The sequence below is a fragment of the Ochlerotatus camptorhynchus genome, unplaced genomic scaffold (genome assembly GCF_037179485.1).
Source record: "Ochlerotatus camptorhynchus isolate MF236.1 unplaced genomic scaffold, CSIRO-AGI_Acam_v1.1 ptg000592l, whole genome shotgun sequence".
NCBI classification, from domain to species: Eukaryota; Metazoa; Arthropoda; class Insecta; order Diptera; family Culicidae; genus Ochlerotatus; species Ochlerotatus camptorhynchus.
The window spans coordinates 578,995-604,185 of record NW_027041072.1 but is presented as its reverse complement, the minus strand read 5'-3'; the positions used below and the strand labels follow the sequence as shown (position 1 = coordinate 604,185).

The window sequence follows — 25,191 nt, the reverse complement described above, 5'->3', positions numbered from 1 at the left end:
TGTTTGTTAGCTGAGATCTCGGCAGAATTCCCGTTTGTTAGCTGAATCTCGGCAAGTTTTTCACTGAGATCCAGTAAAATAAAATGTCGAGCTGAGCATGCAAATCTGAGACGGTCGAGCCTTAATTTTTTTTTTTTTTTCCTATTTGACCTGGAATTGATTTAGAATCGATTGAGATTGGTGAAGCAAAATCGATATTTTGAACCACCCTATTGTCCACTGTGAACAATTATACAAAGCAGCATGGAAATCGGAGAGGGTAAAATATGATCATTTGGTCAGTTGACGAGGAAATGCTCACCTATAAACCAATAGTATGGTCACAGCCAAACAGACGTAACTCTTTGAAATAGTGTTTCTTGTAAACATAGTATCTCAAAACATAGGACCTCAGTAACGAAATCTCTTGGGTTTCTCACAGAAAATAAGCTTGCTCGCTAACTTGCAAACAATATGGCATAAAAGTTCTATAGAATATATAGAAACGTCAAAGTGCGCTGCGGCGAGAATTTCGCGGAACTGATAATATTCAAATCAATCGTTAAATGCGTGATCGAAGATACAAAATGAAGTGTTACGTCTGTTTGTCTGTGGTATGGTACCTACTGGTGGAAAAGAAACACAATTCAAACCTTTCAGTATAAAAGAAATTTTTATTTCCGTCATTTTAGTAATCTCGATCTTGTCAGCTCATTACATTGTCATACAATCATGACTTTATTTGACTTTTTACAGCAATGGTTATTTTGATCCTACAAGTTAGTTGGTTTTGTTGTTTGTTCTTCTATTGGTTCACTTGTCGTTGATAACGTTCGTCACAGTTTAGTGACAGTTTGATAAAACATATTTCTTAACAGAATAAAAAGCAGAAAAAGGGAATTCGTTACAAGCAACATGGCCACTTTGTAGCTCTGAGAGCCGCCCCGTTTTCGCTAAAAAAAAAGAAAGGGGGCTCCATTGACTGGATATAATGATAATTTGATTTGATTCTTTGTTAGACTTTTACCTAGTCACTAAAACATAACAATTTGATAAACTAAGAAAAAGAAATCCGATCTCTCTTTTGAGTCCAAACAGACTGAGGTTTGATTCAATTTATAACAGCTATTATAGGTAAGGCGATTAGAATTATACTTGTCTGTCCGTGAGGAGAAGATTTGGGGAAGAAATTTTATATTCACAGTGCCGCAATCAAAGATAACCTAACAGCAACACGGAAGGGTTATTTGAAATAAAAGTACTTTTTCTTGATCAAATATCAGTGATACGGGTTGTTGACGTTGGGGTATTGCTGTTGCTGCTGTTGCTGTTGGAGGAACTGTTGTTGCAATTGTTGATGCTGATGCTGGTGATGGCTGTAGTAGTTGGAAGAACCACCGTTTACCATTCCGCGAGCTCCATGGGCAGAGTGGATGGCATTGGCGGCGTTCATGCTGTTCGGATTCTCCAACTCTTCGAAATATTTCCTTGCATTCCGTATGTTGATCAGTGTGGCTTCCGATGGGATAGATGGATCCGACATGATCACCATGACGTACGTATTGCTGGTGAACGTATCGATGAAGGCCGCAAATATGCTATTCCGTACTTCCATTGAGGAAAACTTTGCCCCTAGCTTCGAGCAGGAAAGTTTGAATTGTTTGATAATGTTAGACACTTTCTCAAACCGATGGCTATCCCTGTGTTGCTTTCGTTGACAGTGTGAAATGACCAGGAACGTGGCTCGCTCGAACAGTAGCACTTCGTCTGCATCAACCACGTTGGCGAAATAATTTAACGAGTGCTCTAGGGCTTTCACGTTCGGAATCAGCTGATACACGATACTACTCCATGCCCTGTACAGCGTTTCGTCCCAAATGCTCGTCCGAAAGGCGGTGCATTCGAGTGGCTTCGATAGCCTCTTCAGGTCCTCTTCGCGCTCCTTAAAGATAATATCACGTTGCTCTTCGGCAACCAGATCCATTTTGTGTACCAAACAGAAAATCTTGGCATCCGGAGAATTCTGGAGGATCGCCTCCAGACAGGACTGGTAGTAGTGCATGTCCTTGTCCAGTTCGCGACTTTCCACGTCGAACACGTAGATGAGAACCTCCACATTGCGGAAGATGTTGTCCTTCTGTGAAGCAAAGTACTGTTCCATAAACGATTCCTGTCCGCCGCAGTCCCACAGGTTGAGCACCAGGTTGCCCAAGAAGCGCACGTGCGAATGCTCGACATCGACTGGAAAAAGACAAAAGAAAAAAGGAAGATCGAATTAGACTACACTCAATCCAAGTAAACCAATCGCATTCGGAAAGAGCAGATTTTTGCCATTGTCACACAGAACAGCGAAATGGATTCGCTGTACGAGCGCTGCCGAAACAATAAGCTAATCTTCACCAAGCTTCGGCCGCAAACATCCCCGGACCGTATCGACGACAGTCAATCGCTGAAGGGTGGTTCCCGAAACACCGAATTGGAAGAGATTTTCAACCGGAGGAATTCGGCGGCCGCCACTCGAATGACACCGGCCAAAAGAATACCAGGAACTTACAGCGGAGATGTAACCAGAAGAAACCAAAAGCTGAACCGATTGATGGATCTGATCCAGTCTGATAAAGTCGCTTCTCCCAACACTCCCACAGAATCGAAGAAAAACATCAATCCCAAGGAACCGGAAACCCCAAACACAACTCTAATGCCACCGGATCCAGCCAGTTCTCCGTCCGTAAAAAGTTCGGTGTCCAATTCTCGGGTGAACAAACTTTGCGGCAACTTTTACTGGAACCTGGTGACGATCATTTCGGTGGCATTTGGATTCGTTTTCACCGAGCTGGTTCTGAAGCAGACCGTCAAGTTGCTTCATGTGCTGAAGGTATGGATCGAACGGGCCGGAAACTACCTGTGGAACAACTTTCTAGCCACAATGGGGACGACGGAAGGTGAACACAGGACGGTCTTTGGGAAGCAGTGGGCAAAGCCGGAACCCGGAAAGGTGAGCTTGGAAAATATTCTGCTACTGGTGGTGGTTGTGCCAGCTGTACTGGTCCTATCGGTTCTATACGCGTTCGTTTGGGTTTTGTACTTTTTAAATGTCATTTTGCTGACGGAAATTCCGCTGTTTTAAATCGCTTCAATAGTTGATCAATAAACTTTGAAGTCACGCCTTTTTTGTGATTGCCTTTTTTTATTTGGAAATTGATGAGATTCCCGGAACCGATGAATTCCACTAGGAGAATGAATCATAAAATACAAATCAAAAGGACGAATATGATTAGGCTTAATTCAGTAGGCCAAAATCAAGTTGAAAGTCTGATTTGCAATAAAGAATAATTTCCAAGTCATAAGAGGGAAAGCCAACCTTCGGTAATTCCTTTAAGTCTAAACCCTCACTGCCATAGGGGCTTATTAGGGATGTCACATCAAGGTGAAAACTTGTCACTTGTCATCACGGTGAAGTTATTCCCGATGTTTTACGGTGAGAAATATTCAATGTGTTATGACTGTTTTTCTGTAGTTTGACGTTTCCCTAAAGAGAATTTTCCTTAAGGCTGTGAACCATTTGCCGAGTTAAATTTAACTCGTGGTTAAAAGTGACACTTCGAAAGTTATTTCTTATGTTCGAAAATCCCTGTGTTACCGATCGATCGGTTTTCGAGCAGAACTCAGCCACGGTTGTCAAAATTTAACTTCTTGTCTGTCAGAAATAACCACGCTCGGATAGCAGGGTTACTCAATAACTTTCTATCTGTCAAATTTTAACCAAAAGTTAAAATAATCCACCAAATGGTTCAGAGCCTAAGTTGTCGGAACTTCTCTAGAACTCCCTAAGGCTCTGAACCATTTGGTGGATTATTTTAACTTTTGGTTAAAATTTGACAGATAGAAAGTTATCGTGAACCCTGCTATCCGAGCATGGTTATTTCTGACAGACAAGAAGTTAAATTTTGACAACCGTGGCTCGAAAACCGGTCGATCGACAGCACGGGGATTTTCGAACATAGAAAATAACTTTCGAAATGTCACTTTTAACCACGAGTTAAATTTAACTCGCCAAATGGTTCACAGCCTAAATCTTCCAGATGTTCATTGATCGGACTTAAAGATTCCATTCGTCGCTAAAACATTACCACTATCTGTTGAGCATACTGTGGTGGACACTTAGCTGAACAGATGGCAGTAGTATGTAAACGTCAAACGCAAGGGAATTGGCTATACGCGCCACAGGTGGCGGTACTACCAACTACGATACTTTTATATTGTCCGTTAAATCCGTCCGTTAAATGCTGTAATGAACAACTTGCGAGTGTTATGTATGTTAGTCTGTGGTCAAGCTTTCAGTAAATGCTAAGAGGAGGAGCCAACTGGCTTCTTTTTGTCTGTGACGTGTTCTTCTTCTCTCGCAAAATCGACCGTGTAAAAACTATTTCATTATGGGCGACGCAGTCGACTGTCAAAATACAAGAAAATAGATTCCCTGTTGTAAAAATTCTCGCGTTTCTATACGTTCGCCGCCCAATCAGGCGCTGGTTCGCGTTTCTCAGAAAATTGGTTCATAAAAGGCCCCCTATTGTCTCATCTTCCTCTTTGGTTAGTGTCGAAAACAATAGCGAACGCTGCAGTTTAAATCCCGTACATTAACTGAATCGGTGAAATTGGGGATCAACAATTCTATTCTTTTAATTTATATTGCATTTCATTGACATTTCTGGTCCTGAATATAGGAAAAATGTACCAAGCATCGCACATCCCTTCAGCCTATTCCGATACTCCGTGTGACCATTTTACTAGGTTCGCGCGAAAAGGGCCTAACATGTTACGTGTACAAAAGTTAATAGGCCATTATTTAATGTTACGCGAGCATTATTCACGTGTTCATTTTTAGTAAACAGGGCACCGCTGTAGTGTAAGTTTTTTTCAGTAGATGTTCACCCGTGCACAGGTCACTAGTGTAAGCAGTAATAAGCACGAGTCATTGACTCATCATCATTTATTTGTAAACAAAGGTACATCCGATATCTACACCCTAAATTATTTCGGTGTACGGTGGTGTAGCACATCGCAAAAATGAAAACGACATGAGAATCTCATTCATATTTAGGGCAAATTTTTCTACATAGTCTGTTATTAAGCGTATTGGACGATAAGAACAGCTGATAATGTTTTTGGAGCCGAGTTATTAACGAAAGAGAGAATCGATGGAGAGAACCAATCGATGTATATTGGTCTATTTGAAAAGTGACGCGAGAGATCTCGAAAAATGTTTCACTGAATCTCTCAGCAAGGAAACGTCAAAATTGGGTTCTTTAATTTTGAAAAATATATCGGTTTTTATATATCATCTGAAAGAGCTTCGTTTTCTGAGCACAGCGATGTTTTTTTCGAACCTACACACTTTCATCTCGATTTTTAAATCAAGATTTGAAGCAAAATAATAACTTCACTGTTTGACACTAAACTGACAAACTGACAGCTCGCTCCCTTACAAAGTGACACCGAGGGGCGCTAATGAGGTGATTTTTGCGAATGTAATCGTTCTTATTTAAAATAGTTCTAGGGTTTCAAAATTGATGAAATTTAGGGTTTGGGTTCCATTTTTAATGCAGATTACGAATATGCATTAACCTCAATACCCTTAAAGAACCCAATTACCGAAATTCGGCAAACAGACTACCGTTAAGTGGCATAATTCTGCGCAGCGCCTGATTCCACGTATTTAGCCAAAACGTTGCATTATATTGCGATTTTATCTAAATTTATATTTGTCCCATACACAAGTGAACAATGCATACATATATGTTCAATTCAATTCAAATCATCTACAATTTATAATTATATTGGAAACTTTTAAAACTGTGCAGAATTAGGCCTTAGTTGCGCAGAATTATGGCACTTTACGGTAAGTGATTACAAACCTAATTTCTCGTCTTACTTTTCAAATAGACCAATCTACATTGATCGATTCTCTTTATCGACTTTCTCTTTCGTTAATAACCCGGCTCCAAAAACATGTTCAGCTGTTCTTATCGTCCAATACGCTTAACAATACTTTCTGTTAACAGACTATGTAGAAAAATTAGCCCGAAATATGAATGCAGCCAAGTTATTAACGAAAGAGAGAGTCGATGAAGAGAATCGATCAATCAGAGAATGAATCAATGTAGATTGGTCTATTTGAAAGGTGACGCGAGAATTGTACATTGAGGGCAACTTTCGAAGGCGTCAGTTCTGTGATTCGATGATGTTCCTAACGCAAGATCTGGAAGAAGAAAAGCATTGAGGACATTCCAATGCAAGTTAAAAAATTCCATACACGGTCGATCAGACCGACTCAAAGTTGTGTCGAATTTTTCGGGCTTTTCTAGGAATAGCTTATGTCTCGAATATGTATGAGAAAAACCGATAAAAATTTTACTCAGTCTATAAGTATAATCCAAGACTAAGTAAAATTTTCATAGATTTTCCTCATATTAGAGAAATTTCCCACGACTTTTGCTCGGAAAATTCAGCTCACTCTTGAGTAAATCCACTTCAGACCAAATTTAGTCGACTCGATCGTGTTTTTAAATTTTTCGAAGACTGGGCTACTGTTCACGTTGATTCCACACCCAACATTATCAATGTGCTTTTTTTACTTTGTTCTATTGAGGAATCCGGATCACACTAGTAGAATTGACATAACGCTCCAGTAACGAACATGCTTATTCCTTCTTTTTCAACCTAAATCCACTTCACACCAACATCCCCTTTCGTCATTATCTTTCCACTTACTTGTCGCTCCAAGTCTCCTTGTGTCCCTAGCAATGTAGTTGGCAAATATAATAGAGCGCATACTGGTCTTGCCAGAGCCACTTTTGCCCATCAGCAGCACCTAAAATGCATCGAACGGTAGTGTTATCGTTACATTGCTCTTCTAGTAGCTGCATTCCACACCAGATGAATCAGACAATGGTTCCCGCACCCATCTGCATCTGTGGCGGGCCGACAGCAAAGAAAAACATTACAGTATTATCAGTAACATACCTTCTTCTTCATCTTGCTGTTGCTGCTTCTTCTACGGTAGCCTTCGATTCTTTCCTCCTGCGCACACCCTTGCTTATTTTCCTGATCGGAAGAGAAATTCGATCCGTTCGAAACCGATTGCTGTTCGACGGAATCGGTACAATTTCACCTCTTCCAGGTACTACACTAGCTGTTCACTAGATCAACGATTGAATTGCACCAATTTCACCAAAAATCATGCCCAAAAGTTGGGAAAATCTACGCTCTACGAACAAATTCCGTCTTGTCTCAGCGAATGTTATTTGACTTTTGGAGGATTATGGGGTTTCATTCCTTCTTGCACTACCACACACAGGGCAGGCACATTATTTATGGCGGCGTTGTATGTGTTTATTGATAATAACTTTTTGACGTTTCCGAATGGTGAGCGTGTGAGACGATCTGTTGACATGAGATTGAGAATAAGGGGTGAGTAAAGTGAAAACAAAATATGTAAATGCATGGTGGGTTAAGCCCTTACTGAAGGTGCTTTAATAGTAAGTAAAGCAACGTATCTTCAATGCCACGTGGTCCGAGTGTAACTGATTTTAAAATGCTAGCTTGAGCATGCTTCTTCCACTTTTTTTATTAACTATTTATTTGTTCCAAATTGAAATTCAATTACATTTCATTTTAACCCAGGTGGAGCGGCTACTACAGAAACTTACCAACCTTAATTGTTGTGATATATATCTAGGTGCGTTTACATTGATCCTGCCTTGGCAATTCAGTATTTTAAACGGGTTTTATATACCTACATGTCCTCCACGGATAGAAATCTTCTTATACCTTTTGGCAAATTTGTATTGTTGATTATTCATAAAATGTATAAGTCAACTAATAAGCAAAAAGTTAATGAAGATCATGCGTCAAATGAAATGTATAAGCGGTCACACATACCATTTATGCATTACTTATAGGACCTATGTGGTTTGTCTTATGGAATGTATAAGGCTGATGTTTTGGCAAAAATGTATAAGTGAAACACATGAATAAAATAATTGAATTTCGTTTCGTGTAGTGGATGTCAGTGTTACAATTGACATCTTGAAATTAAAAACTAAAACTAAATCTTTTCTTAATATAAAAGGAGTAAATTGTTGCAATTGAGGATTGCAACGAGTTTTGCCTGAAGTTATTAACTATTTTCTTGGACATTTGTTCTAAAGTCTCTATGCAGTACTGTACCAGGGGAGCACCTTCAAAATCATCTTCAGAACTTTGTTATGAATCCTTTGAAGTGCTAATTGCGAATGTAACACAATTCACTTATGTTTATGTCTAGTAAAAGTTGGGCCAAATACTCGTGGCTTACTCGAGGCTAGCAGGGTCAGGGAATCTTTCTATCGTGGAAAAAAGGCATTGTCATTCGAAGAAAGGTGGAGTCCTTTTAGATTGGGTCGTATGTAACATGTTTGCCAATTAGAGAAACGAGGTGTTTTTTGTTTTCGATGAACAAAAAATGGTTTCTATTTCAAATGAGATAGATAATTCTTTCACAATTCCCATAAACTAACATCTCAGTAGCGCTGCCATAGACCAAGGTTTTGATAGCGTTCTTGTTGAAAAAGAAACGTTTTTTTCACCAATATATGATACGACCTTTTGCATGTCGTGGTGTTACTTTCGACCATGCGCATTTTAGTGGCTTTAAAATGTATTATAATGAGTAATATCGCACGGAAAGCGTAGGTATCATTTTATGGACTACCCACAACTGTTTTACATTGAATATTTGCAAAATTTTCAATTTCATTAGGAAAAAAACACCATCGGAAGTATGTACAGTTTATACGCTTCTGTCAAATTTGTTACATACGACGATTGACACCCCGATAGAAGTTAGGTATCGTATGTAACATAGAGCTATGATTTTGATCGGTTGGCACATACGACCAATAGTTTGTTGGTGAGAAAATAACACAGAAATGAGGCAGTGGGCCCAAGTATTGGGCCTAATTACGGCTGTCACTTCACGGTGAAAACGAAGAGAAGTGACCAGTTGTCACTCTCGGTGAAGTGATTGGCGTGTAAATCAAATGGGAATCACTTCACCGTGAGTGATAAGTTGTCACTTCACCGTGAGTGATAAGTTGTCACTTCACCGTGAGTGATAAGTTGTCACTTCACCGTGAAGTGACATCGTTAATAAGGGCCATTGCCTTTAGGAAGCTACTAAAAAACGGTAGGTAAACGCTCCTATAGTTACGGTACATTAGCAGCGTTAGGTTCCTAAAGTTGTGTATGGAGACTCCATATACTCACAAATATTAGTAGAAAGATAGATTAAATTTGAATATTTTTATGGTTAAGCAATATTTATTGAGGACTGTATCTACCTGCAGAAACTGTTGGATTCATTCTGTTGAGCGCACTGCCCATCATAGTGTACTTACAGATGGCTATACCAACAATCAATACGAAACTATCGATTTTAAATTGGCTCACTACTTGACTAGCCTATTGGTCCCAAGCATATCGATTAACGTACCCGATTCTATTCGAAATTCTAGTACTACACAATGATTGTTTTGATTTTCCATGCCAGTTTGACAGATAAAATGAGGGGTTCGTGGATTTTCCTATGTTTCGAGGGGTGCATCGATTAGCTTGGGACCGAAGATAGTACCAGAGCTGAGCCAAAAAGTTGAGCACTTTTCTTCTGGACCTACAAGTCTTAGAGTGTCCTCTATGGCTATACGCAAGAAACAATTTCTATTGTAGAAACGCCTTCATGATAATTTTATTAAGTTGCATACTGAATAATAGCTGCACTATTTTTTGCAACCACTTTTTTTCAAGCTTTGTTCACACGAATCTGGAGAATCTATTCAACTAAAAATTAAACTGATGAGCGTTGAATAGAGTATTTTGAAATGTATTTATTCGACAGTTCAACATCGAAGCAACATCATTTCAACTATGTTAAGCTGGTTCAGCCTTTATTAAACTTCACTGCTGATTGGCCCTCTTCGTTGCATACGCTTGTCATTGTATGGTTTATATAACCTCTGTACACCAACACCAACACTCAAAACTGATACGGAAATACCACATGTCGTTCTACCCCAAGTAACAATTTCCAGTTGAAGAAACGCTTTCGTTTTGATTTTGTTCAGCTGCATGTTGAATAATAATTGCACAATGTGTTCACCACAACTTTTATAAAACCCTTGTTTACACTGGTTTGGAGAACCTATACAACTGCAACGCAAAGGTGTTGTCTAACGTATTCAGTAAAACGTCAATTTCTTGTTGAAGAAACGCTTCCATTGTGATTTTATTCAACTGCATGCTGAATAATAACTGTACAATTTGTTTATTACAACTTCTGTAAAACTCTTGTTTACACTGGTTTGGAGAACCTGTTCAACTACAGCATTATATGTATACGCGGTATAGGAGTAGAAGCAACTTTTATACTACGTTTATAGATACATATTTAAACTCAAGCTTTATTATTTTGGTGAAAGCTCTTATACAACGTTTGTAGACACTTCTTGACAGCTGCTTTGAAATTTAATAGAGAGTAAACCTGAGAGGCGTTTGTTGCACTCTTTTATGACTCCTAAATAATCATTGTACAGCAAGCGGTGAAAAGCGTTTATAGCACTTTTCAATGACTCCTTAACAACCGGATAGAAGCAACTTTTATACAACGTTTATAGATACATATTTAAACTCAAGCTTTATTGTTTTGGTGAAAGCTCTTATACAACGTTTGTAGACACCTCCTAACAGCTGCTTCGAAATGTATTAGAGATTGAACCTGAGAGGCGTTTGTTACACTCTTTTATGACTCCTAAATAATCACTATACAGCAAGCGGTGAAAAGCGTTTATAGCACTTTTCAATGACTCCTAAATAACCGGATAGAAGCAACTTTTATACAACGTTTATAGATGCATATTTAAACTCAAGCTTTATTATTTTGGTGAAAGCTCTTATACAACGTTTGTAGACACTTCTTTACAGCTGCTTTGAAATTTAGTAGAGAGTAAACCTGAGAGGCGTTTGTTGCACTCTTTTATGACTCCTAAATATTAATTGAACAGCAAGCGGTAAAAAGCGTTTATAACACTTTTCAATGACTCCTTAATAACCGGATAGAAGAAACTTTTATACAACGTTTATAGATACATATTTAAAGTCAGCTTTATTGTTTTGGTGAAAGCTCTTATACAACGTTTGATCAACTCAGGTGTTCTATAAGAGCTCCCAATGGTTTGTTTTGATGCGTTTATTCCACGTTCTATATACCTCTTGTCAATCGGTTTAACTAAGGTGCTATAAAAGTTATCGTAGGTCTTATAAAGCATATAGGTAAACCGAACGTAAACAATCATTTAAGAGTGCTCCAAGCAGCTTTTGAAGCTTCTAACCAAAAAGGCAATACAACTACATTCTTGTTCAACTCTGGAAGCTATTATTCAACGTTTGATCAACTCAGGTGTTTTATAAGAGCTCTCAATTGTTTGTTGGGACATCAATATCGTTGATTAGAAGCTTTATAATGGTGTCCACACAGCTCTTGTTCGACTGTTTTATTCAGCATAATGGAAGAAACAAAGTTATAGCCTTTAAATCGCTACAAGGCACACATCATAAAACAATTTAGTATCTATTCCCAAAAATAAACAAAATATAGTTATTATTTTCCAAAATCTTCCTTTATTCATTCGATTTCAGCAATTCTGGGTACATATCCTATTAAATCAACAAATAATTGAACCATTTTAATCTCGGCGGTCATTATACGCCGATATGTCAAGTCATAGAAAGAGACACTAGCGTTGGTGTGGCCGGTCGAAAGATTTCAAATCTACCAATTTGGGATTCGATTCGCGCTAGAGACTGACCATAAGCGTCTAGAAGTGATTTTTCTCCTGATTCATCGCCGTGTCTCCGTATTGAACGTTCGGTTCTGAGGCTCCAATCATTCAATCATTATGCTTCAAATCTTCTCATACATTGTATGAGCTAGACAAAGAAGTGCGTGTTTGACTAGTACCTTCGCTCATTTTCCACTTCTATTCAATTTTCATACTGCCGTACTCTAGCGGAACTATCCACCTACCCTTTTCAGACCTTTCTCTAGCTTATAAATTATCACGCTAAAGCTTCATGTTAGATAGCATTTTCAACCAACTCTGATTATAAGGTTGTTTATCGCAAAGTTAAATCAAACATTGAGGACCCCTTGTCACGCCTTTTGCAACCGTCAGAAATTGTACCATTTCATACGGTTTACGCAGGTGTACGTTCGCAATGTTTTAGAATTGGCTGCTGTTGATTTGAACAAACTTGAAACTGCTTCGTCCAGTGACCCGGAGTTGGTTCAGTCGAGAGAGTATCTGGATCGTGGGGTATAGAATCACACATCTAGCGAGATCAACCCATATCACGCCTTTCGGAACGAGCTTGGCAAAGTAGGAGATTTGGTGGTCAGATGGTCAAGGCTACATACAAACAGAGACCCTGAGTTCGGTAAAAAAAAAAAACCGTCTTAGATCGGTAATGCTAAAAATTACAGATGTTTCGGTATTTTCTCGCTTTATTGCTGAAAGGCATACCTTTTGAATGTTGGTGGAAACTACCTGTCATGCCGTGGACGGAAGTAGCTATTGATGTCTTGGGTCTGTTGCCGTCAGGAGATTACTTATTCGTGATCGTCGATTACTTCAGCCACTACAAAGAAATTGAAATCCTTCGGAAGATAACTACAAGTGAGCCGTCTGAGCGATTGGAACGAATTTACGATAGACCTGGATATCCTCAAACATTCACACTGGTGCTCACAATTTATAAGCACCGAGTTTGAAGAGTACTGTACGCGTCGAGGGATATAGCTTAACAAGACCACACCATACTGGCCACAAGAGAACAGTTTGGTCGAGCGGCAGAATCGGTCACTGGTCAAAAGACTCCAAATCAGTCAGGCTTTGAATTACCACGGGGAAGACCCCAAGCGAACTCATGTTTGGTGGAAATATTCGAACGGAAATACCTTCTCTGCAAGATGTAAGCATCGATGAACCGGCTACCGACTATAGAGATCGGGATCAAGTTTCGTAGAAGAAAGGAAAGAAAGGGAAGATGCACGACATAAAGTGAAGCCATCAAACATTGATGTTGGTACTCATGAAGAATGTTCTCCAAGGTAATAAGCTGACACCAACATTCGATCCTACTGTTATGACAATAGAAGCAAAACAGGGACCCTGGGTAACAGTTCTTAATCAGGAAACAGGCTTACGATGGGCCTTATTACGAATATCACTTCACGGTGAAAACGAAGTGAAGTGACCACGTGTCACTCACGGTGAAGTGATAGCCGTGTTAATCAAATGGGAATCACTTCACCGTGAGTGATAAGTTATCCTACTTATCCTACTGTTATGACAATAGAAGCAAAACAGGGACCCTGGGTAACAGTTCTTAATCAGGAAACAGGCTTACGATGGGCCTTATTACGAATATCACTTCACGGTGAAAACGAAGTGAAGTGACCACGTGTCACTCACGGTGAAGTGATAGCCGTGTTAATCAAATGGGAATCACTTCACCGTGAGTGATAATAAAGGCCGATAGAAACTCAGCCACCTGAAGAAAGTATATCTTCCAGAAGATAGCGTATCTGATAAAAGTTGTACACTGACCATTCAGGAGCCGTCGATGCCAGATAACTCAAAGGCACCGAAAAACCCACCAGAGAACGTATCGCAGCCACCAGCGGGAGCAACAGATGTTATGCAGTCATTTACCGGCGGTTCGAATTATCGTGTCAGATCTGTCGCACCATCAGAATGCCAAGTCGCTTTAATGAGTGTTTCATAGATTATTAAATGGTCTAAAAAGGGGGAGCTGTGATGATGGGTCTGTTCGATATCTGTGACCATTGATGTTAGAGAGTGAGGATGCGGAGAAGTGGACAAATATAGAACCTGTGGGGGCTTGATTGTTGAGTCAAGTCAGTCTGTGTATTTATGATCTTACCAATTATCACACAAGCTATTTGTAAACAAACCTTTGTATGCCCTTTTTTCGCCAACCGAGGGTCGTTTACGCAAACCAATAACGTCATCGGGAAGAGTAAAACTTCTCCTATCCGGTTATGTTGATGGTTTGCGTCGGTGTCATGTGGGTGGCCAGAAAAGGGCATAAGAAGGTTTGTTTATAAAAAGTTTGTATGCCCTTTTCACGTGTTGTTCTTGAACTATGACTCATCTTGGAGGCATTGTTCATTTGAAACTTCTATCTTTACCTACCAATATTTAATCTTAGCAGCAAATAGATTAATTTTGCAATACAGACATATAAATTACTATTAATCATGATTCAGTGGAATGGCTCAATTCTTTCTGTTGGATAATAAACACACTCACTTGTGGTCAAAGCTATAAAACTATCTTTTGCTATCGCATCAAAATATATACATGTTTTGTAAAACGTAGTTTTCAACTGTCTAAACGCAGACCGCTGCCAACTGTTGCCCTGTCAATATATATAAACACGGAAGATACAACAAATGACCCAATAGGTGCGTCAGTCTACCACCCGGACTAAGAAGCCAGTGATGCTATTATCTCACGACTTAGTTGCAAGCGGCGATGGCATTATTCAGAACTTGACATACGGTTCCCTTGAAATCGCGGTACGCGGAATCCGTGAGTTGTTGGTCGAATTGCTACAATTTAAATTGAAAAATTATTAATTCGACTCAAATAAATCCTAAATCAGAAAACCTACATCATTGAACACAATGGTCGGAACGAAGCTCAACGGAATCTGTTGGGTGCGACGTTCGGCTTCCAGCTGCAATTGAATTCCCTGCACACTCTCGACACAGGATTGAGTCGACACGAGGTCCACGCCGGAACGGAAGACACACTAGCGGGAATAGATCAAACAAAGAAATAAATTGATAAAACAGTGTCCATCCTGCAACTTGTTTGAATTGGTGAATTATAGCACCCAAATTACGATAACTGCTAATCCGTCCTGATACGAGAAATATGCAGTGTCACTCAGATTGCTTTATGACCTGCACAATAAACGAAGACTTGGCTTACCTCCCATCCTCGTGGGTCAGCATCGAAGTTCATCTGGCAGCCAACGTACGAAACCTGACGATCCTGTTCGGGCAGTTTACTCAGCGCACACGATTGGACCATGTTTCCTTCGCATTCCAGGGGTCCATGTTGGCACTCGAAGGACTCTCCTCCGTTGATGCTCTGCAGAAGAGAGAGAGAGAGAGAGTAAAACAAGAAGGTAATTAAGGAAATTCCGTGGTGAGTTGTCACTTCAATATCATTTGTCAATTTTGAACTGATAATATTTATAACATTTATACGTGAACATTTGGCAATATAACGATAAGATTAACAAATGCCACTTTCCTTATCGTCGGTAGATAAAGGGTTCAGTGTTACATGACACCAACGGGCAATGTACGGACATGGTTTGATTCCCGGTCCGGTGTAGAAAATCATTCGGGTCGGCAATTTGTTTGACTTTCCAGGTTATTGAGTATCATTTTGCTTGCCACAGAATCACTAGCGTACGTATAGGGTTAATGTCCCTAATGTAGGCATAAATGTCTCTAATATTGGCCCCATATATACATTGTGTCCATTTAAAGTGTTCCACAGCTCCAAAAACATTTCTCAATTAAACTCACAGGCATTTTTTGATGATATTCTAGATTATACGTTTTCAGGACTTTGGATCATCTTGATTCCGCATTCACTGATTCTCTGATTGTCATGATTCCTGCTTTTCTTGACTCTGGGTTTTCGTGATTCTTGATTGTCTTTATTCCAAAATTTCTTGATTCCGAATGTTCTGATTAATTTGATTCCTAGTTGCTTGATTTTTTGGTTTCTTGATATTGATATTCTTGAACAGGCCTGCCATGGTGATAACTTTTGGTTACTAAATGAGTAACAAGCTCCAAAAACCGCCTCGGCGATGAGTAAATTTCCCTCATGTGTTCAGGTTTCTCCAAGTTTTTCCAGGAAAAAATTCCGGAACATGAGAAGAGTAAAGATTGAATTCTCTCAGTCTATTGATACTACTCCTATACTGCGTAAAATGTTCGTCAATTTCCTTCATTTTCCGGCAGATTTTTCAGGTTTTCCACAGAAAAACATGAGACAAATATACTTATCACTGAGTTCCTGCACTTTTTGCGCTTATGAGAAAACTGAACTCAAATTTGGATTGATGTCATTGGCAGAGTATATGAACAAAATTTCTCTGCAAGCATACAACATGAGATATATTCTGTATTCCAGATCAAATCAGCCATCTTATTTGTGGAATTAAAATATAACAAACTCGAAAACAAACGTTTGAAAAATATGCCACCTACGGATGTGCTATGAAAAATGATCTGCGCTCATCAGATACAAACAGTTTGATTTCACTTGGGCCGCATTGGAGTGTTCACTCGGCTGTCGACAAAAGCAGGCCACTCTCGATGTGTGTCACGCGATCGTCTGTTTACTCGGCAGTAACCATTGTGTGGTCCTCCTCATTGTTCTTCATCAGCAGTTCATTCGGTCGATGCGTCGTCGACTTTGAAAAGCTACCGTTTCGTGATGAGTGTGTGAGTGCTGACCACGTTTTGCATCCATTGCTGCAATGGAAGTGCTCTGACCCCTGTTGGCGAATCTTCCATACAATGAAACCACTGGAAGCGGCTCCCGTTCTGGTGGAGGAGGCTTATTGGATAGCGGAACATAAAATGTTTATTGTGTTGTACCTTTTGACTATAGTTTTAAGATGTATTATATAGTGAACAAGAATTTTCGGCTCTGTAAAGTTAATTCGGTTGAGCCTTATCAAATAAATTAATAAACAAACAAATAAGTGTCCATAGTTTTAAATATTCAAAAGTTTGAATTCTTCATGAATGAGCTTTATTTAAAAAAAAAATACATATTGAACAAGGATAGTTTGAGATATTAGAGTATTTGACACTTTGTTTAAAAACTCACTCTAAATAACAAAAAAAATAAGTTTATATTTGTCTCAGAAACACTTTTATTATTTTTTCGTGCTACAATTTATTAAAAATATCAAATAATTGTTGAAAAACTTTACAAGATTCAAAACGGCCGAATTTTAGCAAAAATATAACACACAATTATGCAAAGTTTTATGCAAATCGGAGAAGGTCGATTTTTTACGATTATTCATTTGGCGTGGAACTGCTCTACTGGATAATCTTCCCTAAATTTGAGTTTATTTGGATGCGAGCAAGTCGGAGACGGTTGAATAAAAAATTCTGTTTTTTTTTGCTGTTTGTCCTGGAGCTGGTCATGAGCAGAATATTGTGGGGATTGCAAAGTGAAGCCCATGGGTATTTCAATAGAATTTCTGAGGTGAACTTCAACACTTAGGATAATTCCAACAGAATTAAGAGGGTACCGTAAAACAAGGAGAAATTGATCACTTTTTGAAGATTAACCAGAATATTTGTTAAAACATATGTTGGGTACACATACAAATACGCCTCAAACCTGTACAAGAAAATGCGTTTCCAATGTATGAAATTAATTGATAAATTGCAAGCATGGTTGATTTTATAGAATTAAATTTAGCTTAAAAAGCGAAATTTGCGATTCTAAAAAGCATGCTATATTTTTCTGTTCCATTTGTATGGGAGGGAGGTGTCTCGAACCTTCATAAGAACCTTTCCCGGCCCCAAAAACCCCTGCATACAAATTTTCACGCCGATCGGTTCAGCAGTTTCCGAGTCTATAAGGGTCAGGCAGACAGGAGTAGGGTTACCATATGGTATCTTAAAGGAGGACATATCCTCCTTTTTCAATAATTTTTCTGCATCCTCCTTTTGCCCAAAAATGTCCTCCTTTTTAATCCTTTCATTTTTTCAGTAACAGATTTATAAAATTATTTTCAAAGAGCGTTGTTTGCAGAGATTATTTGTTTAATTATGTCACAACCTCATCTTATCTAGCAAATGTCATTCGATGGTGGGACTAGGGGTAAACTACAGCCGTCAACCCCGCTACATTTAGACTGCGGTCCATTTGATGAATTTTAACTTAAATTTGACATATGGAAAATTTTCAAATAAACCTGACATAATTCAGACAAACCAGGAATCAATTTTGACAAACAATTTATCGAAAATCGGAACATTATAATTTATTTTCGAAGTGTCAGTGAAAATTCATCGAATGATTTAATTTGATTATGTACATGGTAAAAGTTGGGATGGGTTTAAGACTGTAAAGCTGTAGTTTTCTACCAAATCAGCTAGACTAGATCATTTCCAAGTATCAAAAATGAATTATGAAGGCTAGTTTGATGCATTTTTCAGAAGTATAACAAGAAGATTAACTGAGTTGGTAACGACTACAAGTTATGACAATCTCAATTGAACCTTTGCAAATCTTGAATTTTGTGATAGCGCACGTTTGATAAAAACTCATTGTCCTCCTTTAATGTTAAGAAAAGGAATCATTGTCCTCCCTAATCTCCAAACCTCAAATGAAATGTCCTCCTTTTCAAGTTTTTTATATGGGAACCCTAGACAGGAGGAACAATTCAAAGTTGCATATTCCATCACTTCCATAAAATTGTATATTTATAGCAGTAAGCTCCATCGAGGATAATAGGCCAATCTCGAATTATCCTCGATTTTGCTAAGCACCATGCCGTATTACCCTTAATTTTAATCTCGGATATAACTTTAATACGCCGATATCGGCGTATTAGAGAAAATCTCGGATTTTCAAAAAGAACGCTGCCAAAACAAAATCTACTATTATCGCTCACACACACACACACACACGCACACATATGCACGAGTATTAAATGTCATTTTTCTGTTTATGTTTGTGAAATCCGATTCGCTGCAGCTACCAGAAAGTATGTTACGGCTTGGTCCCAATCGGAACGTCCTTCCACGGGCGCTTAATTTTTATCATCTTCATCATCTTCCTGGACCATCCGATCGGCTGTAGTAAATAAATTCGGAAAAGTTCTACGCATTTTATTCGGGAGGAAGCAGCAAGTGATTGAAAGTGTCGGCAATAATTCAGTGCCAACATTTCAAAGGGGCGTATCTGCATTTGTAAACAATGGCTTTAGCCGTTGATTTCTCGCAAATAAAAGCTCATTCATGAAAATTGATTGCACCAACAGGTAGAGGAATGTTTCTTCTTCTAGCTAGCATTGTTAATTTGGAGGAGTGAGCTTTTATTTGCGAGAAATCGACAGCTAAAGCCTTTGTTTACAAAAGCAATTACGCCCCTTTGAAATGTTGGCACTGAATTGTTGCCTATTCGGGATGGATTATGCTTCTGCTTATGGTACTCTTCTGGGTAAACTTCTCGTCGGACGTACTATGATCATCTCGACAGAAGTACTGTGAATTTGTAGTAGGAAGTTGTCAGAATTGCTCATCGGAAGTTCTCTGTACCTCTCCTTGGATATTTTTTGGATTTCTCGTCGGAAATTCTCTGTACTTCTAGTCGGAAATTTTGTTAAGTTTTCCTTGGAACTTTTCTGAACGTTTTTTTTTTTCGGAATTTCTCACCGGAAGTTTGATTGTGAACTTCAAGGAAGTTCTGTGAACCTTAGGGATTTTTAAGTAATTTGAACTTCAAAGATCTGTAAACTTTTCGTCGGAAGTTCTGTGATTCTTTTCGGAAATCATGCGGTCTGTGAACTTTTCGTTGGAGAGCTTCTGTGAACTTCTCTTTAAGTTCAGAGAATTTCGCCTGAAGTTCAGAGAATTTCGCCTGTTCAGAGAATTTCCCATGAAGTTCGGAGAATTTCTCCTGAAGGTATCAGATCAGGAACTCTTTAAAGCTCCTCCGGAGTAATTCTACAATCTTCAAGAAAGCATTGTAAACTCTAACGAAGTTCAGCGCACTTGAGAGTTGTTTTGTGAATTATAGAACATACCACGCAGATTAGGTCATAAATTTAAATCTTTGCCCTATGCATAGCCTCTATGAAGTTTTCAGGAAATTGCTAAGAGTACTCGAAATGTTTTAAGACCAATTCATCAGAACGCGTATGACTTTTCTTAGGGTAACAGAGCTTAGCTGAAATTCGCAGCACTTCTCTCTGCCGAACTTCTATGATGGAGTTATGCAGAACTGTGTTGGGATGTTTAGTGTAATTTAGAGAACACTACTGAAGGTATTGGAAGTTTTTTAAGCTCATTAGAGTTTTCTATAACTTCAATTAAATTTGTCCAATTATCAGCTTATTGCAGATTGGTGAATAATGAGAAGCTAGAAAATATGATAGACGTAATGGAAACTGGATTGAACGATTGAGCTTATTAAGGAAGTAGGTTTTGCTACTCGGTATGCAGAGGAAATTTGATGAATATAGAAGCTATGGAAAATAAGAGCTATGGGGTAATATCAACCGGTGGAAACTAACGATTTCAATTTGGCTCACTACATAACTACCCTATTGGTCCCAAGCAAATCGATTAACGTACCCCATTCTAGTCGACATTCTAGTACAATACTATGTTTGTTTTGATTCGCTATGAAAGTTTGACAGATAAAATGAGGGGTTCAGGGATTTTCCTATGTTTCGAGGGGTTTTATTTAGCTTGGGACTGAAAAGAGTACCAGAGCTGAGCCAAAAAGTTGAGCACGTTTCTTCGGGACCTTATGATCTTAGAGTTAGCTCTATGGTAATATCACCGACAATCCGACATGAAACTTAAACTTAACTCTTGATCGAGAATCCATAACGGCTGATTCAAATGTGCAGCGATCCCATCTGTCAAAACCATAGAAAGGTTTTATATAGATAAAAATAATTTGTCCGGAATAGATTAGACACGAACCAACTCATAAATTTTGTACGCGTGTTCGTGGCTAGGATAACTATTTTTCGCGAACCCGGCGGCAGATGTCAGTTTTGTGCTTTGATCAGAAATTTCTTTGTAATTTGTATGATCATTCATGTCGGTTTGTCGGTGGTAATATTCTTCATATTACCCCATAGCTCCTATTTTCCATAGCTTAATAATATACTTAATTGAATTGAATTTGCCCACACCTTAACATTCTCTACAATACGAGAGAGAATGTTTATCCTCTCTTGGGGCTTACCGAATGGGGTATTTCAATTTAATCTAGATTTATGAAAATATGGATTAAATCTCGAATTATCGTCGATGGAGCTTACACACTTAGATTATTTTACAGGAAACAGTATTTTTTACTGGGTTTTTGAATTGCTGAAAAAGTCGGTAAAAATTCAAATGACCGTTATCCGTAAGGAATAAATGAAATCTACTAATTTTATTTTCTATCATTAAATGGGGTTAACAGAACTAAGCCTGTACTAGTTTGAAATAAATTTTATAATTTTTGTATTTTACACAGATTTTTAATCTTTTACCGAACAGCTCCGCAATTGAAAAACCCAGTAAAACCTTACTGACTGGATTAGTTTTGTAGAATGCATCTTTTTTTTTCGGAAAAACTTTGAAAAAGTACTGTTTAAGTCTATTTAATAAAATACTGAACAAATTACCTACTAAAAATATTGTTTAGAAACGAAAATTAAACGGTGTAACGATCAACTTCACCCCGTTTTAAGTTCCTTCAAGTAAGAAATTTAATAGCAATTCCAAGAAAATTGTGAATAGAACTCCAAAGAAGTTCTGAAATAAAGTCCAAGAGGAATGTGATAAAAACTCCAAGGGAATCTGAATCTGACAGTCTCAGAGATAGCATAGGGAATGCTTAGGAGAATTCCTAGTCCATATAAGTAGTAGTTAATGATAAAATACTAAGTTAGCTCAGACTCTTAATTTCTAAGGAGAATTCCAAATTGATTGTGAGGGGAATTCCAACATAATTTTGGATACAATTCAAAGGTAAATTCTGAAAATAAGTCTTAATAATAATTTCATGGAAATTTTGACTAAATTTCATCCTGCCAAGAACTCAATGCGAGTTTTGATATAAATTCAAAAGGAATTTGAATCTCTAAGGCAAACTACGGATCTGAGGATAGTTTTAATGAAATTGCGAGAAAGATTACAAGGGAATTCTAAGGACAATAGCATGGGACTTTTGGGAGTATTCCAATGGAGTTTTAAGAAAAATTTCCTGAGCATATTTATGGAATGCTAAAGGGAATCTAAAGAACGCTGAAAAGAGTTCCTAAGGAATGCAATGATTTCCTACAGGCATGCTTGTTATTTCTTCACACATTGAGCGCAAAGAGCAAACTTTACAGCTTATCACATTTAGGAGAACGATTGCACAGCTTTATGAAAACACGATCACATTGAGGCAAACACAAAATGAAACGGATAAAGAGTGGTGCACTTAGATAGAAGTTACTTCCTCAATGATAAGCCTCTGAATTAGCTCAGCGTGGGAATGAAGTAGAAAAGTAGCACAAGACAAAGAAAGAAAAGTTACAACCGGGATTGGAACCAATGACTCTGGGATCCAAAGGCACGTACCTAGCCAGTTAGTCCAGTGACGCTTGCTGGAACACTGATATAAAAACCATGCATTCCTTGACTCATCGCATCAACGGATTCAATTAAGCCAAAAAGTTTCTCAACACACTGAGATTATTTCACCGAAATCTGTGAAATTCTACCGAAATCTCAACAGCTGAACGTTCGGTAAACAGTTCGGTGATTTTTCACAGATTTCCTGTAATTTTTCACCAAATATCTGTGAAAAATTACAGGAAATCTGTGAAAAATCACCGAACTGTTTACCGAACGTTCAGCTGTTGAGATTTCGGTAAAATTTCACAGATTTCGGTAAAATAATCTAAGTGTGAAAGATGAACAAAATGTGTTTTCCTCAGTTTTAAAAGTGAAAGCCTAAGAAGAGCGCATGGTATTGAAAACTGAGTGAAGTTTGAATTTTAGTTTTCTCATTTCAAAATTCTTGGAGATAAAAAAATAAATAAATTTAAAATTTAGAAGGTCGAGTCTCATCGGTTCGGCATTTGGCATGGAACTGCCCCTGAGAGTGTACCAAATAATGCTTGGGAACTTTTTAAAAAGAAGAACTATGAGATTTCGCGTGACACGAGAATAAAACTTGATCAATCCTCTTCATCGATTTTCTATGTAGCAAATAGATGAGATTAACTAGCTAAAAATCTCTATAATAAAGTTAAAAGAAAAAAAAGAAAAAATGTAGCAAATAGTGCGACTGCAAATGCATCAAGTATGTTCAAGCTATTTAACATCATATTCTGTCAAACTATGCTGCGTTAGTGTTTTTTTTTAGCTGTAACAATTGTCAAGTTATGAGAAGTTTTTTTCTAATGTAATCGTACTTATTTAAAATAGTTCCAGTGCACCAAATTTGATGAAATTTTGGATTTCGGTTCCATTTTTAATGCAGATTATGAATATGCATTTATGTCAATACCCCTACACAACCCAATTTGGGTACTTTGAAATTATTTTAAACAAGTGCAATTACATTAGCGAGCTGTCAGTGTGTTAGTTTAGCATCAAAAAGATGAAAGTCTAAGGGATCAAACAATATACCGTTGAGCATAGAAAACGAAGCTCTTTCAAATGATGTAAAAATTGCCAGAATTAAAGAACCCATTCAATGCCATACAAATATTAGCAAACTAAACACACTGCCCTTCACGATTGCTTTGGCCGACATTTCGCACCTACAAGTTTTCGGACTAATAAATTAACATCCTCAAGGTCAACCAGCCCAGCAGACTGCAGCAGCACAACGGATGGAATGCACATTGCCTACAGCCATAGCCGGAGACAGTCAGCGCCACCAACTTACCCTGGCCTTTCCGAATGGAATGAACTCGATGTCGATATGGTCTCTCAGGTCGTTGTAGCTCGGGATAAGCTCGTTGGTCACCCAACGGATACTGTCCGGGCACAGGTGCTCGTAGAACAGTGTCACTTTTAGCTGCAAAGTCAGAGCAGAACGGAACCATATTCAGAACTAATTGATATTCAATGGACAATACAAGACGTGTGGCGTTCTTTACGTGTGCGCTCACCACAACACAAAGATTTTATTTATTTGACACTTTTGTAACCGGTCGAAGTTGGGTGTTAAATATTTACTTACTTGGTCAGCTTTTAGCGGAGCTACACTCGCAGCCACGATGGCCAAAACTAGAATCGAAAAGGCTCGACACATGATTACTTCGTTTGGAATTGCGCGCGTTCGAACACACCAGCCAGTCACGGGAAAAAGCACGACAAACCAGCTCTGTGGTCGATCAATTACTGTTCAATGTGGTCACAAACTCTTTCGGAGGTCTTTTTTCCCTTCTGTGGCTACTTAGTGTGTGACTTTTTCTTCTCGTACAAAACGTGGAGGTTACTACGACCGACGCACGACGACGCTTAACGCCTGCCTACTACCACCAAGAGTAGAGCTGAGCCGAAGGTGAGCAATAATTGACGGGCTCGGGAGTTCGGGTTGAGTTAGATACGCATTCGTCTAGTAACCTTTGGACAGGGTTGAAGTTCTTTGGAAGTGCTGGTTGCTGGAAATTGAACCTATCGAAAAATGTCTTATCAAAATGATAAAATGACATTTGAAGTTGATAACTACACCACTGAGAATGGATATTCCAGGTGTTTGGGCTTCGGCGTATGTTCGTGCGATCGTTTAAGTAGTTGTCGATATTCTAGCTTCAGTTTCAGTTCATACAGGTATTTCATAAGATTAACGAACGTAGAATCAGTCACACGCTGCACCGGTTTGCACGTGCCAGCCTCTCTCTCTTTCACTCACACATTGTGGCCGGTAGTTGATGTGCACCTTTGCCGGGAACGTGATTCTACCTTCCTAGCTCGATACGAGGTCGTGGGAGTTTATGCGTTTCATATGCTCTGGTCGAGAATAACGAAATGGGAGCTAAAAAGGGTAAGAATATTAAGATTTACCGTTCAAGAAATAATTATGCTGTGAAGCTTGGAGCAGCAATGCACTATGCGTCGAAAACCGGTTAGAACTCGCTGCATGCATTGGCGATTGAAGTTAGGCTTACTCGTAGGGTAGGAAAAATCTAATTACTCTATCTGTATCATAAGAAGATTTTTGCATGTCTCAACTAAGGTAGATGTTCCAGTTATGCCCTCTGGGAATTCCATTGGCCATAGTTGGAATACGCTGACCCTATATTTAG

The 25,191-nt window shown here is 38.6% G+C and overlaps 2 protein-coding genes across 2 annotated transcripts; both read right to left on the bottom strand.

Annotated features, from left to right (window-relative positions):
• Nucleotides 1–633: 633 nt before the first annotated feature.
• RagA-B (Ras-related GTP binding A/B) lies at nucleotides 634–7,281 on the bottom strand. Its single transcript, XM_065237121.1, has 3 exons — nucleotides 7,003–7,281; nucleotides 6,751–6,850; nucleotides 634–2,220 (listed from the first exon to the last, which is right to left on the bottom strand). Exons 1-3 carry the CDS (start codon nucleotides 7,012–7,014, stop codon nucleotides 1,259–1,261), a joined length of 1,074 nt encoding a protein of 357 aa, XP_065093193.1. The 5' UTR covers nucleotides 7,015–7,281; the 3' UTR covers nucleotides 634–1,258.
• A 7,313-nt stretch (nucleotides 7,282–14,594) lies between these two features.
• Nucleotides 14,595–24,274, bottom strand: LOC135713905 (GILT-like protein 1). The gene is made up of 5 exons (XM_065237127.1): nucleotides 24,123–24,274; nucleotides 23,826–23,957; nucleotides 15,093–15,254; nucleotides 14,770–14,910; nucleotides 14,595–14,707 (listed from the first exon to the last, which is right to left on the bottom strand). Exons 1-5 carry the CDS (start codon nucleotides 24,192–24,194, stop codon nucleotides 14,615–14,617), a joined length of 600 nt encoding a protein of 199 aa, XP_065093199.1. The 5' UTR covers nucleotides 24,195–24,274; the 3' UTR covers nucleotides 14,595–14,614.
• Nucleotides 24,275–25,191: the final 917 nt, after the last annotated feature.